Genomic DNA, 15,005 nt, shown 5'->3' on the forward strand with positions numbered 1-15,005 from the left:
GCCCAGGTCAGGAGCACGCACTTTGAAAAAACACGCACATGTGCCTTCAGTTCTGTGCCTCCTAATGAGAACGCCTCATTCTCTTGGCAAAGGGATGGTAAGTCTTTCCCCCAATCCTTCCCTTACTCAGCCAAGATTTTCCAGGTGCCATCCACGTACCACGTGCTTTGCCTCTGGACCGTAACCCCTGCCTTTCTGTATCACATAAGGCGTGTGCATTGCTGTGTTGCAGTGGAAGCACCGTTTGGAATGACATTCAATAAGAAAGTGGAAGCTTTTCACCCGCCCCTGACCTCTGCAGCCTCCGGTGGGCCACACATTCATTCCCCCTTTGCTTTTCTGCCGTCGTGGCCCAAGATCTTGTTGAAAAGAGAGTCTGCGAGTACACAGTACCGTCTGGTAAGTAAGACGCTTGCTGCTGTAAAAGACATGTCACAAGTTGTAAAGAAACCGGTTTTGTACCAAATGTGTAGAAAATGTCACAGGCTTTTGTTCCTCCAAAAAACCTCTTCTTTCTCTTTCACTAAACACAGTTATCATTGGAGAGCAAACCCATTTTTCTTCCCAGAGGGCTGCTTCTGTACAACATGCAGTATTGAGATGAATAGCATGCGTGCATTTGAGCATCAGGCCACCTTCGTTGGCTGGTTCTAAAGCAGGACAAGAGGTCCTGCTTTAACCAGACCCATTCACTTGCACGTGTTATAAGGCTGCTGCTTCTGATAATAGTGGTGAGTGGGTTTGGTTTTTTTTTTTTTTTGGATTTTCTAGGGCTGCACCTGCAGCATTTGGAGGTTCCCAGGGTAGGGGTCTAATCGGAGCTATAGCCACTGGCCTTTGCCAGAGTCACAGCAACGTGGGACCCAAGCCACATCTTTGACCTACACCACAGCTCACGGCAACGCCGGATCCTTAACCCGCTGAGCGAGGCCGGGATGGAACCCTCAACCTCAGGGTTTCCAGTCGGATTCCTTTACCACTGAGCCACGATGGGAACTCCAGTGGTGAGCATTTTTAACAGATACTTTCTACCTGCCAGATTTGGGGCCTAGCACTTTCTTTTTGTCTTTTGTCCTTTTTTTTAGGGCCGCACTCACAGCATATGGAGGTTCTCAGGCTAGGGGTCTAATCAGAGCTGTAGCTGCTCGCCTACACCACAGCCACAGCAACATGGGATCTGAGCCCCATCTGCGACCTACACCACAGCTCACGGCAACGCCGGACCCTTAACCCACTGAGTGAGGCCAAGGATCGAACCCACATCCTCATGGATAACGGGTTAACGTCCTGGGGTTCGTTAACCCCTGAGCCACGTCGGAAACTCCCAAGGGGCTTGGCACTTTCTCGCCAAGATCTCACTGGAGCCTCAATACGAGTTTCATAAACAGATACTATTTTTATTCCCATTTTATGGATGGGAAACGGAGGATTGGAGCAATTAGGAGATGTGCTCAGGGTCCCACAGGTTGAAGTGGCAGAACCAGGCTTTAGAGCCCCTGCGTCTAATTCTGTTCCTTCCCCATGTGTTGTTCAGATACTGGGTAACATGCTGGCTCCCTGTGGGGCTGTCTTTGACCTAAGCGTTCATGATTTAAAATGGCTTCGGATACATGGGGTTCAGCTGACAGGTTGCCATGGGCACAAGCCCCTTCTTGGTCCCCCACTAAGCGTTTTTATTACTTTCCTAGGACTGCAGAACAAATGGCCACGGACTTGGTGGCTTAAAACTAGGACATTTATTCTCTCCCTGTTCCAGAGGCAGGAAGTGCAAAGTCAAGGTGACAGCAGAGCCATGCTCCTTCTGAGGGCTCGTAGGGGAGACTCCATCCTCGTCTCTCCAGCTGCTTGTCATGTCCTTGGCTTGTGGCTGCATCACTCCAATCTCTATGTTCGGACTCTCCAGAGAATCAGAACTGGCACGATATGTACACACACACACTTTCTCTCTCTCTCTCACATACACACACAGGAGATTTATCTGAAGGAATTGCTCATGTGGTTGTGTGGTGTGGGTGTGAATACTGTGTGTGTGGCGGTTGTGTGTTTGTTGTGTGGTTTGTTGGCATGTTGGTGGTTGTATGGGGTTTTGGGTTTGTCATGGTGGTTGTAGGTTTCCTTTGGTGAATATGTGTGTTGCATATTATTGAAAGTGCATGTTGCATGGTTGTGAGTCTGTTCTCCAGAGCAGACTGGAGACCCAGGGAAGAGCTGAAGCTGCACTTCAAGTTGGAATGGGGTCTGCCACAGAATCCCCTTTGCTTTCGGGGGAAACCTCAGGCTTTTTCATGAAACCTTCACCTGATTGGGTGAGGCCCACCCACACTATGGAGCTCCACTTTATTCAAAGTCCACCCGCCTAGACGTGAATCTCATCAGAAGGTACCTTCACAGTGACATCGGGATGTGTTTGACTAAGTATCTGGGTACCGTGGCCCAGCCAGCTGACACGTAACATTTGCTGTCATGCTCTGCTTCCACCTTCACTCTGTGTGTCTTCTCCTTTTCTGTCACTAATAAGAACACTTGTCACTGGATTTAGGGCCTGCCTTATATCCAGAATGATCTTGAGAGCCTTTGCTTAACCACATCTTCAAGGACCCCTTTTCCTGGTCACGCTCCCAGGCTCTGGGCTGCAGGACGTGGCGCTGCCATTCAGCCACTGTGGTGGTCATCTCTCTCCTTTGCAGTCCTCCCCAGTGACGAGTGGCTCATCCCCTCTCAGGGCAGCACCTGCGTGCTGTGTGTCCCACCCCCTCCTGCGTGGCTTTGCCCAGTCAGCTGTGTTTATCTGGTTGCTATTTGCAGGACGCTATGCGGGGATCAGAGGATGAGAAAGCCAGGCGCCTGCCCTCAGGGACTCGTCGGGGTCCTGGCACATCATAGTGGGAGGCTGGGGTGAAGGGCAGAGACTCAGGCATTATCAGAGGCCTGGGAGCTCAGGCTGCACGTGGTCAACGTGTTTTCGGGAACATCGCTCCCCGCCCTGTGTCTTTGTTCACGTCTCTGCAGTGAGAGGGTCCCACTCTCACTGGAAGAATCGTAGGATGTGGAGGCACGGAGCCCGGGTAGAGGCCAAGCTTCCTGCCTGTGCAGCCTTGGGCAAGCGGGTGAACCGTCCTGAGCCTTAGTTTCCGCGTCTTGAAAACGGGAGGACTAGGATTCGGGTGTGTTCTGTGAGATGGGCATACGCCTGGCACGTGGGAAAGAATCGCCGTTGTTGGGATTGTTGGTGTCACGGAGAGCCTTCTACTCTGTGATTCAGAGTCAGGCTCCACCCACTGCAGATAGAGGTGGGCGGGGCCGGCAGCGGGGAGGCGGGGTCGGCAGCGGGGGCGGGCCCCCCCCAAAAGCTTCCTGAGTGAGGTCAGTGTCCAGTTCCGTTTACAGGATTGTCCATGCTGCAGCTGTGGGGCCATCGGGGTGGGGGGTAAGGGTGACAATGAGCAGATATTGGTTGTAATTACGAGGGGCAGCAGGGCTGGCAACTAGTGGGCGAGGCTTGGCTTCCCATTGGTGTCCTTCCCGGGGAGCCGAGGCTGGAGGAAGCCTGACCTGGGTGGAGTCTCCCTCCGTTGATGACGAGTCCAGCTTGCGGGAGGCGCCCCGACAAGGTCCGGCCCACGGTGACTCCGTCCCTGTGGTGTGGCCGGGTTCCCCAGCAGTGACTCCCAGCAGGCGCACAGGACACGTGGGCCGTCATTAAAGGATGTGTCCAGAGCCCTGCTCACGTTCCTCTTGCTGAAGTGCCAGCCCTGGTTTGCCGAGTCCCTGCGGCACTGGAGTCATTCACACGCACCCAGACCAGGACACAGCCCTGTGTGATCACACGTCCACTGTCTTCTTTCCTCGTAGGTTATAAGTTCCAGTCTTGAAATACTCTTTTAAAAAAAATCAGGACCAGAACTTACGCCAGCGGAAGTAACCCCTCTACCCTCTTCTAACAGCTCACCTGGTGCTTTTATTTAACCCGTGTAGTGTGAAGTGTTTCTCATTTTAACATAATTTCTCTATTTTATCATAGCATGGAGATACTTCAAGAGATCTTCAAGGAACTTCTGAGAACGGAGTAATTTTTCAGAAATGTGCAGTGGTGAGTGTTCACAGGTGGTTTGTACCTTTGCTAAAATGATAGATTAGTAGCGTTATGTATTTTTAAAACCTTCAGCAGTTCCCGTTGCAGCTCAGCTGGTTAAGGACCCGACATAGTCTCTGCCAGGATGTAGGTTCCATCCCTGGCCTCACCCAGTAGGTTAAGGATCCCATGGTGGCATGAGCTGTGGTGTAGGTTGAAGATGTGACTGGGATCCTGCATTGCTGCAGCTGTGGTGCAGGCCGGCAGCGGCAGCTCCGATTCAACCCCCAGGCCCGGAAACTTCCAGATGCCGCAGGTGCAGCCCTAAAAAGAAAAAAAGAAAACTTCAAATCATGTGGTTATCTACCCATGTCTGAACACCAGTGAGGAAGTGACCCGCAGGATTTTATATTTTATTTTTTTTTATTTTTAGTTTTCTTTATATGTTTTATTTTTGGCCGCCCTGGAGGCAGGTGGAAGTTCTCAGGCCAGGGATCAAATGCACGCCACAGCAGTGACCCAAACCGCCACAGTGACAATGCCAGATCCTTAACCTGTTGCATCACAAGCCAACTTCGAGGGCTCTTCTATTTTATACATCAGCAGTGGGGCTAAGATTTTTGGGTAACAATGAAGTTGTTAATGAAAATCCTCTGTGATCACTGAAATTGAGAAAGTGTATTGTTTCCTCTCAGATTTTAGCATTGATGTGGTGCCTGATGCTTTAAAAATTTATTTAATGGCTTTTAGGCCTTCAGTCCTTACTAATCCCGTGGGGTGGCTTTCACGTGATCCTTGCGTTGGGGGTCCCTACGCCCGCCCTCAGCTTCCGAGGTGCTCTAGAAGGACTCAGGGAACTCAGAAAAGCTGTTCTGTTCACAGTTACAATTGATGACAGCAGCGTGACATAGATCGAAGTCAGCAAAGCAAAAGGCACCTAGGACAGGGGTCTGGAGTGACCAGGCCCAAGACAGCCGGTCTTGTCCTGGTGGAGTCGAAGGACCAGCAGCTAATGTGCCCACCAGTGATGAATGGCATCAGCTAGGGACACTCACTCAAGCCGTAGAGTCCAGGGCTTTTACGGAAGGTCAGTCACGTGGGCGTGGAGCTGCCCTTGGAGCTGCCCTTGGTTACCCAGGTCGCTTAACACAGCTCGGCCCAGGGCCCCACCGTGAATCACATCATTAGCGCAGACCACCTGCCGCCCTAGGCCATAGGTATATAAACACACTCTTATCAGGGGTTCCTGATGTGGCTCAGAGGTAGCAAATCCGACTAGTAACCAGGAGGATTTGGGTTGGATCCCTGGCCTCACTCAGTGGGTCAAGGATCCAGTGTTGCTATGAGCTCTGGTGTAGGTCGCAGACACAGCTCGGATCCTGCGTTGCTGTGGCTGTGGTGTAGACCAGCAGCTACAGCTCCGATTCGACCCCTAGCCTGGGAACCTCCATGTGCCACAGTGAGACATTACAAAGACAAAAGATAGTAATAATAATATAAAAAAGAAAAAAGAAAGACACTCTTATGAGGCAGGATGTTCCCAGGGCTTTCGTGGCTCGTCTCCCAGCATCTGGTCCAGGGCCCAGTCCTCTCTTGGGGAGGTGCAGGGGCTGGACGGCCAAGCCTGCTGAGCCAGCCATGCGCTGCACAGCCCTCACGTCAGCCCAGGCCCTTGGCTCTCTTGCTCCCCTTCCTGGATCGAGATGGTGCTGCCAATCTCTCACATGTCCTTCTAGAGACACTTTCTGCCACGGGTGTGCAGTTATGACTCGGGGGGGGGGGAAGCACACGTACCTTCACACACCTTCCTTCTTCCCCTTTTTACATAGGTGCCAATATCCTATACACAAAGTTTCACAGCTTGGAGTTCTCGTTGTGGCTCATCAGGTTAAGAACCTGACTAGCGTCCACAAGGTTGTGGATTCGATCCCTGGCCTCACTCTGTGGGTTAAGGATCTGGCATTGCCACAAGCTTTGGTGTAGGTCACAGATGTGGCTCAGATCCCGCGTTGCTGTGGCTGTCTTGTCTTTGCCCCTGGGGCTCTTTCAGCAGCGGGGGGCTGCAGGAAGGGCAGCAGTGGTGGGAGACGGGCTTAGACAGAAGGAGCAGGGCCAGGTTGCAGACATCAGAGGGGGAGCCGAGCTTTCAGGCCACCGATGGCTTCCAACAGATGAGCTATTCAAACTCGTGGCCAGGCAGATTCTGGAAGTGGGAGACTGACCAGGAGATGGGAGACCAGCTCCGGGCAGTGCTGGAGTTCACGTGACCGTCAGAGACCCTGCAGCGGCTGGGGCCGAGTCTTCAAAATGATGGAGTAAGAAAGAGCCACTGTTTGGTGACACCAGCCGTCAGTTTCCCCAGCCTGACTGTGGTTCTGTGCGTGGATGTTTTCCTAAGCTCCTCCGTGGCGTGATGGCCCAGCATTTAAGAATTTTGAAACTGTCTCAGGGCACAGCTTGGCAGGCGGGAGTCCCAATCCTTCCGGTGCCTTTGAACTCGGACCTGATAAATTCTCAGAATCTCTGAGCCGGAGTCCCCCACCTCTGCCTGAAGACCTAACGGGTGCTGGTTGAGCTGGGGCCTGGGGTTGGGAAATCGGGTTTGCCCGCGTGTCTGGCCTCACTGCCCCTCCTGTCCTAGGTGACCGGGCAGAGCGAGTGGCCGGTGGTCCACGTGCAGCTGCTGGTGCACAACACCCAGGCGCCCTCAGCCACCAACCTCTCTGACCTGCTCTTGCTGGACAACGTCACCGGCCTGAGCGTGAGGGAGTCGGCTGGAAACCAGACCTCCAGGGGGTTCCAGGCTTTCAGGAAGAAGTTCCTGCAAGGTAACAGCAGGGCCGTGATGTCCGGGGGAGGACATGGTGAAACCACGGGCAGATGCAGGGCCCAGGACGTGAGGCAGGCCTGTTCTTCAACACATGACCAGTTCGTGCAGCTAAGCCTCCAAACGGATTCTCCGATGGGGGCATCCGAGGAGGAGACGCCCTGCTTGGTGTCTGTGGCCAGGAAGCTGGATTTCTCACTTAGCTTGAAACAGGTGGGATTTGGGAAACGAATTTTTAAAATGTATATATTCAACATTTATTATGAAACCTGTCAAACGCAGACAAAGAGTTTACAGTGAACCCCAGTGTATACATCAGCCAGATACCAAAATTACCAGCACTCGCTAAAGCGAAGAGCTTGATCCGGGGAGTGCTGGCTGACTGCCCGGCAGAGGTCGGCGGGCTTTGTCCCCCACTGGCCATCTCGGGTCGGCGCCCCAATTCCTGCAGGAGCAGAGCGGTCGTGCTTCCTGCCAGCAGCCCACCCCACGAGGAAGATGGGCTGACCAGAGGTGCACCCCAGAATTCCCATCGGAGGGGTGCGTCACCCAGTGAGAGGCCAGCCCTGCTTCAGGCTCACGGACAGAAGCGTCAGGGGTGGTGACAGGTGCCTCCTCTGCCGATCGCTGTCCCTTTGTTCTGCAAACTCTCTGTACTGGTCATTAATCTGAGGGTTGCCAGGGACGACGAGGGCCGTGGGGAGGGAGATCAGCTGTTGGTCAGGAGGCAGGACAGCCCTGCTCCCCCCAAACCCCCACCCACTGCCCCTGCGTGTGTCCTTCTGGGATGGCCGGTGGGACGGAGAGATTTTTTTCCTGCCCTGTGAAGTCTTTGGAAGTGACTCAGGGTGTCGCACTTTTGAAATAAACTCAAAGGTCCCTCTATACGCAAGGCTGGGCGTTCCCCCTAATTCTAATACCCGTTCAGATCACATCCAGCCATGCGATTCCACAAGGAACATCAGGGGGTTTGCGACATGATTAAAGGACAGCCCTGAGTTCATTCACACAAAGATGCTCTAACAAGGACCTGCCAGCACCTTCCTTTTGCAAACTCTCAGGGAGAAATGAAAGGTTCAGAAATGAATCCCCTACTGATAGAAATCCTAGTATATTCAAGTGCAAAAGGCATTAAGACCCGAGACCAAAACTTTTTTTTTTTTTTTTAAATGGCTGCACCCCCCCTGCATATGGATGTTCCCGGGCTAGGGATTGAATCCGAGCACAATTGTGGCAACCCCAGATCCATCAACCCACTGAGCTTGGCCAGGGATAGAACCCAAGCCTCTGCATCCACTGGAGCTGCTAGAGTCAGGTTCTTTTTTTCATTTGGGGGCCGCACCCACAGCATATGGAAGTTCCTGGGCTGGGGGTTGAATTGGAGCTGCAGCTGCTGGCCTACACCACAGCCACAGCAAGCAGGATCTGAGCTGAGCCTGTGACCTCCACCACAGCTCACGGCAATGCTGGATCCTTTACCCAACTAAGCAAGGCCAGGAATCGAACCTGTGTCCTCATGGATACTAGTCAGGCTCATTACTGCTGAGCCACAGCAGGAACTTCCTGGAGTTGGATTCTTAACTCACGGTGCCACAGTGGGAACTCCTGAGATCAAAATGTTTACCCTTGTAAGTTTTGAAGTCCAAAGTCAAATTTTTTAAAAGATTCCCCAGACCATCTTCTGATTGTTTTTTTCTGTCCAGACTCTCCCCACCCCCAGAGGGTTGTTGCTGCTGGAAGGGGTTGGGGTTCCCCCAGCAGTGGAAAGGGTGCAGCCCCTTGGCTCAGCAGCTGAATGAGTTGGATGCCAACTTTCTCGCAGGCTTCCCTTTTTAAAATTTCCAGAGGTAAAGGGACACAAGAGCCTTATCATGTGGACACAGTGTGGTCTGGCCGCACGGTGGGATGTTACTGGATCTGAATGAAGTGCTGATACCCTCTCGACATGGATAAACCTCAAAGACAGGTGCTCGGGAAAGAAACCAGACCGAAAGAGCACACCTTGTGTGATTCCATCTCTACGAGATGTCCAAAAGGCCAGTTAGGGAGTTCCCGTTGTGGCTAAGCAAGTTAAGAACCCGATTAGGATCCATGAGGACGCAGGTTCGATCCCCGGCCTCGCTCAGTGGGTTAAGGATCCGGCATTGCGGTGAGCTGTGGTGTCCGTCGCCGATGAGGCTCATGTCCCACGTTGCTGTGGCTGTGGCGCAGGCTGGCAGCTGCAGCTCCGATTCAACCCCTAGCCTGGGAACTTGCAACCCTAAAAAGACCAAAAAAAAAAAAAAAAAGGCCAGTTAGTCCCCCAGTGCAGATTAGTGGTGCCTGGGGTGGAGGTGGCTTTGGAAAGTGAGTGCCATCGGGCACAAGGCTTCTCTTTCGAGTGTGAGAATGTTCTGAATCAGAGGTGGTGACGAAACAACGTCCCAGCGTCCCAAGGCACCAGCCAGCATGGCAGTCACTACCCGCGTGTGGCTTTTTAAATTTGAACTCATTAAAATGAAATAAAACGAAACCCAGTTTCTCAGCCACACCAACCGCATTGCAAGTGCTCAGCAGCCACGTGTGGCTGGTGGCTCCTGTGCTGAACGACACACAGACAGAGCGCTCCCATCACCACAGAACGTTCTAGCGATCAACGCATTGACTAAATGCTACGACTGCTTCCCTCTTCTCCGAAAAAAAAAAAAATAGGTCTCTTTTTTCATTGTAAGGGGGAAAAACGTGGGATAAATGAAAGTGGAGACAAAAAACAGGGACTCAAATAAAAAAATAAAATCAGGTGGTGGTGATGGTTGCACAACTCTGTAAATAGATGACAAAATTCTTTGAATCTCAGGCTGAGAATGGGCACGTGGGGTGACATGTAAATTTCATCTCAAAGCTGTTTCATTCTCATTTCTGCATCCACCCGCTTGAGACAAGCAGCCACCAGTCTCAGCCCCTGGGCAGACACAGCTGTGTCCCCACACCGGCAGTCAGGGTCCCCTCCAGGCCCTGGCTGCGGTTTAGAGGCATCCGCCAGCAAGGGCAGGGATGGAGGCCTTTCTCTCGGTTTCAGTTGCAAGGTGCCTTCCGTTCCTGCCAGGCGCCCGGAGCCCAGCCGGGACGTCAGCTCAGCGGGAAGAACCCGCCCTTGGCAGTGAGGGTGGGCACAGTCCATTTCCAACAGCAGAGGAAGGGTCCCCAGGGCACGCTGGCTCCAGCTGCAGAAGGCGGAGCTGAGACACCGCTGCCTCCTGCAAACCTGCAGACCTGCAGGGGTGGCCACCCTGTCACCTGCTCTCTTTCCGGGTCGCTTTCCACCCACCACTCTGGGCCTGCTGTTCCCCCTGGGCTGGGGAATGAGTGTGGCCCCTTCCAGGGGCAGAGCCCCCTTCTCTTGAGAACTGGCGTTTCCGTCCTGACCTCTAGGGGCTTTGGGTCAAAACCCATCTCCGAGGGAAGCATTGCTGTTTCTGTAATTAAGCCGCCAAGGGCCAAACAGAGACGGTGAGGCTGGAGGGGACCCTTCATGAGCCCGAGGGACCATCCCCCCACACGCTCTCCCAGGCCCAGTCTGGCGCTGCGTCTGTGCCCCTCACTGTGCCCACGGAACCCGCTGCCTGAAGGTGGCAGGGAGGCAGCTCAAGTGGCTCTGTCCTCCGAGGCCCAGAGTCCAGCAGAGACTCTTTTCCTTCATTGTGTGGATGGGATTGTTGGGAATAAACGAGTCTCCATCTGGACTTGGAACAAAGCTGAAGGGCTCTGGGTGTCCTAAGGGTGTGCGCTAAATGACCCCTGAATTACAAAGACTGGCCCGCCTCAGCCTCAGGCAGGGCTGGAAAGGGCGGGGGCACCTGCTGGCCGCCCTGCCAAGTGAAATAAAAAGGGGGGGGGGCTGTGGAGTTCCCATCGTAGTTCAGCAGGTTAGGAACCCAACATGGTGTCTGCGAGGATGTGGGTTCGATCCCTGGCCTCACTCAGTGGGTTAAGGATCTGGCGTCGCCTCAAGCAGCCTAGGTCACAGACGTGGCTCGGATCCTGCATTTGTGTGGCTGTGATGTCGGCTGGCAGCTGCAGCTCCAATTCCACCCCTAGCCCGGGAATGTCCATATGCTGCAGGTGGGGCCCTAAAAGAGAAAAAAAAACAAAGAGGGCTCCTGAGAGCACAGCTGCCCAGGTCACCCTCCCTGCTAAGGAGCCTGTGGGGTCGAAGGGGCCGTTGGCGGTGACTCTGGCCTCTTTGGATGTGTGGCTTTCGGGGGAGGGAGGGTGACAGAGGCCCGCTCTTGACCCGCGCGTGTCTTCCCTCTGAACAGTCGGAGACTCCTTCTCGGTGCAGTACACAGCCTGGCTCGAGGCCGGAGGCGTCGGGAGTGGAGAGGTCCTCGTGCTTCCTGCCCTGCTCTCCTTCCAGACCTCGTCACCGGTACTGTCCTCGTGCCTTTCACTCCTGTCTTGTCACCGTCGTAGAAACCTTGGGCACAGCATCCACTGGGCGTTCTTTCCTGCCTTCCGTCCTCCGTGCATTCGGTGATACTAGGTTCTGGACGAGTGCTCGGGCCCAGGGGTTTCAGAGACTTTGCTGGGAACCAGACTTTGTCGTGGCTCCTTGTGACGATGAGTTAACGCGTTAACCGGCGTGGGCCTGATTATAAGGACCTGTAATCCATAGATGTGCATTTCTCATCACTGGGTCTTGTGCGGAGCCAGCCCTCCGTCAGTAGTTTCCGCCTTGGGTTGGTTTGCCGGGGCTCCCGGGACGAGAAGCCTGATACCAGATGGCTCCAAACAAGAGCAATGTATCTGATCGCAGGCCTGGAGGCTGGAAGTCTGCATCGGGGTGTGGGCAGGTTGAGTTTCTTCTGAGGCCTCTGGCCTCGGAGTGTAGACGGCCCTCTTCATGGTCGTCCCTCTGCATGTGTGTGTCCTAACCGCCTCTTCTCATAAGGGCGCCGATCATATTGGCTTGCGACTCATCCTCATGACCTCATTGGATCTTAGTCACCTCTGTGAAGGCTTTGTCTCCAAATACGCCTTCTCAGGTGCTGGGGTTAAGGCTCCAACATATGGATTTTGGGGGAACGTGATTCAGCTTGTAGCCCCGTCTTGTTCCATGTGGGTGGTGGATGTGGTTGGTTGCATGGCACGTGGCGGGCGCCCTGCCCCCCCGGGGATACAGAGGCGATCTGTCCCTGTCCCCCAGGAGCTCCTGCACTAGTTCCTTTGGTCATTTGGTTCTGACTTCAGACCCTGGAGAAAGTTCCTTTTGATAGATGCGGGAAAGGAGCCTCCCAGGTCATGTGACAGAATCAAAATCTGACTTCAGGGCAGCTGGCTCCTTCCACCCAAGGCGGACAGGCCTGCGTGCGGCATTTCTGCTGTAAGGAGAAAACTCACCCTCGATAAAAGTAAATCAAATGAAAGATTCCCCAAAGGTAAAGACCCGATGCGAGGAAACTGTATAAAACTGTCAGAAAAGACAGATGTCTCAGAAAACCATGGAGGGCAAAGTCAAGAACCGAGGACAATGGATAAAAAGTGGAGATGAAATGCTCCAGAAGGAATACCGTCCCTGATTCAAAGGACGGAAACCCGGCTACGTTAAAATCAAAATTTAGGATAAGGCAACCGTCAGAAACCACCAGTGGGAAACTCAGAAACCCAGTGAAACCGGAAGCCCCCACCTCCTCGAGGAGAGCGGTGTGGATCCTGGGCCAGGGCGGCTGCACGCCTCCCGGAAGTGCCCGGCGAGGCTGATGCGGCAGCGGGAGGTGTGGGGTCGCGTACGGGGGGCCTCCACCGACTCCAGGGCCACATCTCTGGCCGTCACGCCCTGATGGGGCCTGTCTGTTGCTTTGCTTGGTGCCTGTCTGTGGCATCTCAGCCCCACCCCACCCCTCACTACAGTGCCACTCCGTGAGCCCGGGGACCCCATCACTCTCTTCCCAGGTGGGTGTTCAGCGCCAGAAATAGAGCCCAGCACACGCTGGGTGCTCCGTACATATTTGTTGAGTAAGTGAATGAACAGATCCGTGAACTGATGATTCTCAGGCAGTTTTTTGGTCTTTTTTGACTTCTCTGAGCGTCAGATTTCTCATCTACGAAAGGGAGATTGCCCTACACTGTCTCTGTCTAACAAGGTACAGAGATGATTGTATATTTGCACATGGCCTGCGGGCTCCTTTGCCTTCCAAGCCTTCTAGGGCTCTCTGGGCAGTTGTGTGGACAGAGCGGAGAGGGCCCCTGCCCCCCTGGGGACCCCAGAGCTCTGGGCTCCTGCCTCCCTGCGTTTGACGGCATCGCCCTTCCTAGACCTGCTTTAGGAGTGGCTGGTGGAAGGCCGGTGTCTGCGGAGCGGATGAGTGCTGGACAGCAGGGAGGGGCGCCTCGGCCTCGATCTCCACCTGGTTCACCTGGCTGGACTTGACAGTGTCTTTGGGGGACTCCTGGGCCTCCCTGTGTGAGGCAGAGAAGGTCGAGGGTATTGGAGGGTGAAAACGATCAAAGTCTGAGTGAGACTCACTGGGAACCTCGGCCTGCTCTGCTCTGAAGAGGCTCACACTACAAATGGGAGAATAAAGGAGTTATATGAAACTGCAGGTGCCCAGAGTTCCCGTTGTAGCGCAGTGGTTAAGGAATCCAACTAGGAACCATGAGGTTTCGGGTTCGATCCCCGCCCTTGCTCAGTGGGTTAAGGATCCAGCGTTGCCGTGAGCTGTGGTGTAGGTCACAGACGTGGCTTGGATCCCGAGTTGCTGTGGCTCTGGCGTAGGCCGGTGGCTACAGCTCCAATTAGACCCCTAGCCTGGGAACCTCCATATGCCGCGGGAGTGGCTCAAGAAAAGACAAAAAAACAAAGTAAATAAATAAATAAATAAATAAATAAATAAATAAAAATAAAACTGCAGGTGCCCAGCTAGATGAAATCCTTCAAGTTAGGGTGGAGCCGGTGTCTGCTATTTCAGAGGCGGCAACGCTGCCCTTGCAGGGTGTTCAGGAGCAATTCAGTGTCTCTGGGCTTCAGTTTCCCCCCGTGAAAAATGAGAGGGGTAGGGGTGGTCCCTGCAGATTTCTTCCAGTCCTGCCATTTTACTTATTTTCTTAGAACTTCTTTATTTTTTGGCCATGGCACGCGACAGCTCGATGTGGGATCTTCGTTCCCAGACCAGGGATCAAACCCGGACCGCAGCGGTGAAAGCGTCACATCCTACCCACTAGGCCACCAGGGAACTCCCCTAGTTCTGACCTTTTAAATCGGTGCGTGAGCAATGGAAGGGGCAAAAGAAGTAGTTGCCATTTCCCGATCCTCAGAGCACGAGGTAGGTGCTGTCAGAAATGCGCTGTGTGTGCATATGTGGAACATACGTTCTTGAACACACGCTCACCCACGCGTGCACGTGCACATACAGATGTGCACACATGCGCCCCACGTTCACATGAGGTTAGATGAGACAAGACCGAGATGAAGGGAGGTCAAGAGGGAAAAAGCTAGAACATTCATATCCAGCTCCCTACTGTAAAGTGTCTAAACATCCCGCCCACCTTATGGAACCGCCCCTGGATCTCATGGGGCCCGAGTTTCCTCACTTCAGACCGGCATCTGTTTCTCAAGCCTCGGAGTCAACGTAATCGCCGCGGGGCCGAGGATTTGTGTTTTGCAAAGAGATGCAGACAAGCCGGGTGGCACAGCACCGTCAGCCCCTCTCTGCTTAGACCCCGGGTGTCAGAAAACACAGGAGGAGGGGCCAGAGGGAGAGGCGAGCACAGCAGAGGAAACCAGGCACTGGTTCCGTGGGTCCAGAAGACCCTGAAATTCACAGGGCGTCTCGAATATTCTGAAGCACAGGAACAGGAAGCGCCAAGGGATTGTCATATGTGTCTCTTCTTCAGAGACTTGTTTTTGTTTGTTTGTTTGTTTTGTCTTTTTAGGGCCACACATACACCATGGGGAGTTCCCTAGGCTGGGGGTCAAATCCAAACTGCAGCTGCCGGCCTACACCATAGCCGTAGCTACTCAGGATCTGAGCCGCATCTGTGACCTACACCACAGCTCACGGCAACACCGGATCCTTAACCCACTGAGCGAGGCCAGGGATCAAACCTGTGTCCTCATGGACACTAGTC

General features: G+C 53.7%; 1 protein-coding gene across 3 annotated transcripts in view; it reads left to right on the forward strand.

The window, feature by feature from the left end:
* Nucleotides 1-15,005, forward strand: part of EVC2 (EvC ciliary complex subunit 2) — a 129,947-nt gene that overhangs the window by 11,010 nt on the left and 103,932 nt on the right. For all 3 annotated transcript variants that reach the window (XM_047798747.1, XM_047798746.1, XM_047798748.1), the window contains exons 3-6: nt 233-399; nt 4,022-4,090; nt 6,714-6,900; nt 11,198-11,307. In XM_047798747.1, the coding sequence (XP_047654703.1) occupies nt 233-399; nt 4,022-4,090; nt 6,714-6,900; nt 11,198-11,307 (533 nt within the window). The remainder of the gene's footprint in view (nt 1-232; nt 400-4,021; nt 4,091-6,713; nt 6,901-11,197; nt 11,308-15,005) is intronic.

The sequence above is a fragment of the Phacochoerus africanus genome, chromosome 10 (genome assembly GCF_016906955.1).
Source record: "Phacochoerus africanus isolate WHEZ1 chromosome 10, ROS_Pafr_v1, whole genome shotgun sequence".
In the NCBI taxonomy this organism is placed as follows: Eukaryota; Metazoa; Chordata; class Mammalia; order Artiodactyla; family Suidae; genus Phacochoerus; species Phacochoerus africanus.